Here is a 5,284-nt window from a genome sequence, read left to right as displayed (position 1 = left end):
ACATACTGAGACCTGTGCTTCCACAGCAGCTGACAATTAAGCTATTGAAAGACTCTCAATGAAAAATCCCCTTTTTAGCTAAGAGATTCCTGATTCCTAGGGTTGTAGTATCACCCACAGGAGGTACTGTAGTCTCATGGCATTAAAATGCTGTGCAGTCAGTGGAAGAATCCCTCATGTGATCATTCTGCCGGAGTTTATTTTGGAGATAGGAATCAGACTGAGGCTACAGTATCACTTCCTGAAATGCACCTGTCATGGGGACACGTCACTAGCGCAGCTGTGGGGATACCGCATCCAACCTATAGGGATTGCCTGGTCACCTTGCATTTTGCATGACTTTCAGCTTCTACATTCGGCCCAGCTGTAACCCAATCCAGGCAAACGTCACCGTCTGCGCTTCTAATGGGGTAAAGTTCTCTTCTCTGCTCTCAGCAACCATCAACACAGATGAGGCGTTTGCAATCCACTCAATTGTAGAATGAAGTCATGGAATATATGCAAACCGGGATCCCCTGCAGTAAATCACAAAAGAAATCAATGCGGCAGCTGAATCACACTGCCAGAAGATTGTTAATCAAATGACGTGCCATTACATCATCTTTCATTCATGAATACTCCAAATATGTAATAGTAATCCTTGCAGCAATTTCATAAACGGTGTGGTTAAATACAATCTTTTGCTCTCTGTTATCAGCTTTATTGGGTGAAGGATAGGCTGACTGTAGGTTAGGGAAACATGTTTTCCCTTGTTACAAACCATGAAAGCTTGGTAACTTGTAGTACAGGTGAATGTAAAGTATTGTTCCCTGTTATCAGCCATGTGTGGCTAGGCAGAGACTGTCAGCTTTTTTATTTTGTGGATAATTGACACCAAATGCAGAAACATCCCTTTCCCCATGTCACTATTTTACGTCACCAATCTCCAGCGAGACGCTCCACAGATTTACGAAGATGATATTGTGCACTATTATAAGGCAACATGAAAGGGTTTATCTGCACATTAATATTGTTGCTGTTAAAAATAAGAGCACATGGTGAAGTATTCATGCCAGATCTTGAAGGATGGCATATGTTCTGGGTCTTGGCATACCAATCCTCTTGTGCCACAAAGCAGTACCGGTAGCACTGTTAATGCATGAGAGACTGACTAAGCATGGGAGCCTGTGATGTCACACTCTGGACTAATATGGAAGTAGGGAGGGTGCAGGGCTCTCATATGCTGGGCTGACAGTGGCGTCACAGAGGGTGCTAGCCCCTCAGGCATACATAAGAGCACAGCTAGCAGCATGATCAACACAGGAGAAATTCCAGAGACAGAAGCACAGCTCAGTGATATCACTGCAAGGACTTTACACTGTTATCTTCACTCATCCTCCAGTTCACTGCGGAAAGTAAGTCTTTTATTGCAGATACTATATATATTATATATCTTTTTGCTTATATATATTACAGATGTTGACAATAAAGCTAGTTGCTGCAGCTCAGCTACATTCTGCAGAACTGTTCACACCGTGCATAGACTAATTGCAAAAAATTGGATTGCAATTTACAATGCATTTCCTATTGATGCATATAAATTTTGAATGGTTGATGTTTTACATTATCCCTCATTCACGAGGCTCTTGTCTATCCTACAGTCTGATCCTTCTGCAGGATCAGAGCGGTTTATATGGATGGAGAATAATATGGTTGGAAGGAGGCTCCATCTCTAATGTAAAAAAATTTGAGAGGTTCCAAAATGTAAAAATGTTTATGCATGAAGAGTTTTATGTATAATCTTGGTGGCAGGTCATGTGCCAATGCCTATAAATTCATAAGTGTATTCTTCTTTCCCTTTTAGAAATGACTCTGAACCGTAGTGACCGGATCAAGAGCCTGGAGAAGAGGCGAGGAAGCATGCCATTTGCTGTCCACCAGCAGCTTCACCGCAGGAGCATGCCAGTAGATGATAAGGAGTTACATGGAAGTTCTAAAGCCAGTGAGCTGGCTAAGCTTGTGCGCTGCCCCTCCTATAATCCAGCTGATGAGCACCGGGAAAGCTGGACCTCCGATTCCTCAGACTCAGTCATCTCTTCTGGAAGCGATTCTGAAGACCAACTCTTTAAAGTCATTCTTCTTGGGGAACATGGAGTCGGCAAGTCTAGCTTAGCCAGGATTTTTGGAGGAGTGGAGGATCTTCAGGATGTGGAGGAGGCAGGTAAGCAATCAACTATTATCCCTAGAAAAAAAATTCCATTCATATTTTACTTTCTGTAGTTATGTATTTAGGACCCCTGTAAATATGTGTTTATATTATCTCAAATGGATAGTTCTTCGATTTTTCTAAAACCATATGTTTGGCTACATCTCTATACTATGGGAAATGGCAATTGGTCACATGCATGTATACTGACAGCCCCAGCGCCTTATAATCTGATAAACTGTGAACACATCAGTCTTAGTGATGAGTCTGGGAGGCTTGGCATGCATGGTTACACACTTTGTACACCACCAATGTCTATTCAGCTTTTTATTTGCCTTGATGTACAGTAGCTCACAGCTAAGTGACTCTTTGAGCTGTCAGTATAATGATTTAGAGGATTTGTCCTCCCCCCTTGACTATCCTTCCTGATTCCAGTTATATTTAGTCACAATTGATTGAAAAGTTAACCTGTTACACACACTTTAACCCTGTGAGTCACTCCATAAATGACTATAGCCCCCATTATGAATGGTTCACTGATCAAATGTATTTTTATTGTTCCAGGAAATACATACGACAGATCAATTGTGGTGGATGGGGAAGAAGCCAGCCTTCTAGTATTCGATATTTGGGAGCAGGTATGTTATAAACTTTTTTGTATTCAACTATAATGTTTGTCATTCACATTTCTGTCATTCACACTTCTGAGTAACACTTTACAGATTATCCTCTGAATAGAAATAATCTACATAAAACATTTTTTTAAATCTAGTATAGAAAAGATCTGCAGTCACAATTGTAAAGGTTTCAGAGCTGAAATCTCCCAGCATCTCTAGCTAGATCTGTGTCTGTACAGAGTTTACTCTGATTATTTGCATTTTGGGAGACACCATTATTCTACCAGACTGTGTATATTCATTTGACGTAGAGTAAACTATCTGACCCCTAAATTTATTGTAGGAGCTAAGAGGAAGGGGAGGGAAACTTGCTGTCTCCAATAAACAAAAAAAACATAGCTATTGTTATTGCAGAAAAGTATAAATCAGAATCAGTAATGCAAGGAGTTTGCAAAGTAAATGAACTATATTATCCATTAAAAAGTATATTCCAATAATTCTACAATAAAGCTCCAAACTTTAATTGTATTTTCCAGTAATGTCCACCAGAGGGTGCAGTTCACCACCTAAACATCAATTATACCATCTCAGATCATACACTTTTTTTTAATCAGATGTTAATGAAAGAGAAGATATTCTTCCAATGTAAAAGCTAATTAAACCCAGGAGATAATGGGCTTTCAGTACACATAGCTATTTTCCTAACTTGCATAAATAATTACACCTAAGTGACTGATGTGCGATAATCGCTGCAGATTACACGGTTATTAACGTGTGACATTTATGCTTCTAGGATGACAACCACTGGCTGCACAATCAGTGCATGAAAATGGGAGACGCTTATGTGATTGTATATTCTGTCACAGACAAAGCTAGTTTTGAGAAAGCGTCTGAGCTCAGAATCCAGCTGCGCAGAGCTCGACAGTCCGAAGACATACCCATTATTTTAGTGGGAAATAAGAGCGATTTGGTGCGGTCACGGGAAGTGACAGTGGAAGGTGAGCAGAGATTTTTATATGGTCACAGACTTATTGATATGCAGCATAGTAATAATAATAATAATCTTTATTTGTATAACGCCATCAAATTCGCTTTACAATAGCGATTTACAAATCTATATTGACTTCGGTCAAAGCTTGGGTCCCATTGGTTGCAAAAGCCAGATATTTGCTTATTGGTAGCTTAGACCTACATGTTTTCATCTATTTTGCTGTATTCTTATCATTCTTCATACATTCTCTAACAGAGGGTCGGGCCTGTGCTGTGGTATTTGACTGCAAGTTCATCGAGACCTCCGCTTCCCTGCACCACAATGTCAAGGACCTTTTTGAGGGCATTGTACGTCAGATCAGGCTCCGCAAAGACAGCAAAGAGGACAATGCGAGGAGAATGGCAAGCAGCAAGAGGCGGGAAAGCATAGGGAAAAAGGCCAAGAGATTCTTGGGCAAGATAGTAGCCAAAAATAACAAGAAGATGGCATTTAAGCAGAAATCCAAATCTTGTCACGACTTATCCGTCCTTTGAAGAGCTGTGAAGAGGCTGCTTAACACCTGGAGGAAATACTTGACTTTCTTTGAAATGGAGATGTATAAAGTGATAGATTAAAACAGATCTAGAACTCAGATTTTCATTTCTAAATTATGCCTTAATAAACTGGACTGGAAAGTGGCATAAGGACTTTTTGTGTAAGGATTAATCGGCAGTCAGCAACTTTGTGCCTCCTCTTGATGTGCTCTGTGACTGATGAGAACCGGCTGGTATGGAGTTAAAGGGAGACAACTATCAATATCTTAGTTAAAACTTGAATTTATGTACGCAGGCTCGTACACCCGCTCCAACCTTTTACCTTGCAGGTTCATGTTCATGTGATCACATTGGCACAGAGTCCTCTGTAGTGATGACGTGTAGGCTACAACATTTTTTGAACTGTATTGCACTTCTATAAATTGTTATCAATTTGAATTTATTATTTGTTTACATGAAATATTTTATAATAAACTATTTACTAATATAATTCTTGGTTTCCAGTCTTATGAGCGATGTGAATATATATTATTTCTTAAAATAATACCTAGATAAGGTCTGCGAAATGTAGTGAAACAAGTCCCAGAATGTCCTTGCATATGATGTGAGTTGTAGTTTCATTAAAACTGAAGACCCATAATATATGGACTACCCTTTAACCCCTTAAGGACGCAGCCATTTTGTAACATAAGGCTCAGCCCGATTTTTTGGATTCTGACCTGCGTCGCTTTATATGGTTATAACTTTTGAACACTGTTACTTATCAAAACGATTCTGAGATTGTTTTTTCCCCACATGTTGTACTTCATTTTAGTGGTAAATTTTGGCTGATAAGTTTTGCGTTTACTTACAAAAAAAAAGCAAATATGATAAATTTTTTGAAAAATTTGCCATTTTCGAAATTCAAAATCATTGCGTTTTCAGGCAGATAGATTTACCACCTAAATAAGTTGCTGAA

The 5,284-nt window shown here is 39.3% G+C and overlaps 1 protein-coding gene across 1 annotated transcript; it reads left to right on the top strand.

The window, feature by feature from the left end:
* Positions 1-1,234: 1,234 nt before the first annotated feature.
* Positions 1,235-4,816, top strand: RRAD (RRAD, Ras related glycolysis inhibitor and calcium channel regulator). Its single transcript, XM_072117119.1, has 5 exons — positions 1,235-1,394; positions 1,844-2,200; positions 2,750-2,823; positions 3,596-3,800; positions 4,049-4,816. Exons 2-5 carry the CDS (start codon positions 1,846-1,848, stop codon positions 4,324-4,326), a joined length of 912 nt encoding a protein of 303 aa, XP_071973220.1. The 5' UTR covers positions 1,235-1,394; positions 1,844-1,845; the 3' UTR covers positions 4,327-4,816.
* The last annotated feature ends 468 nt before the right edge of the window (positions 4,817-5,284 follow it).

Source organism: Engystomops pustulosus, chromosome 7 (assembly GCF_040894005.1).
Source record: "Engystomops pustulosus chromosome 7, aEngPut4.maternal, whole genome shotgun sequence".
Lineage (NCBI taxonomy): Eukaryota > Metazoa > Chordata > Amphibia > Anura > Leptodactylidae > Engystomops > Engystomops pustulosus.
Note: the sequence above shows the minus strand (reverse complement) of the source record. Positions and strands in the feature narration are given on the sequence as shown.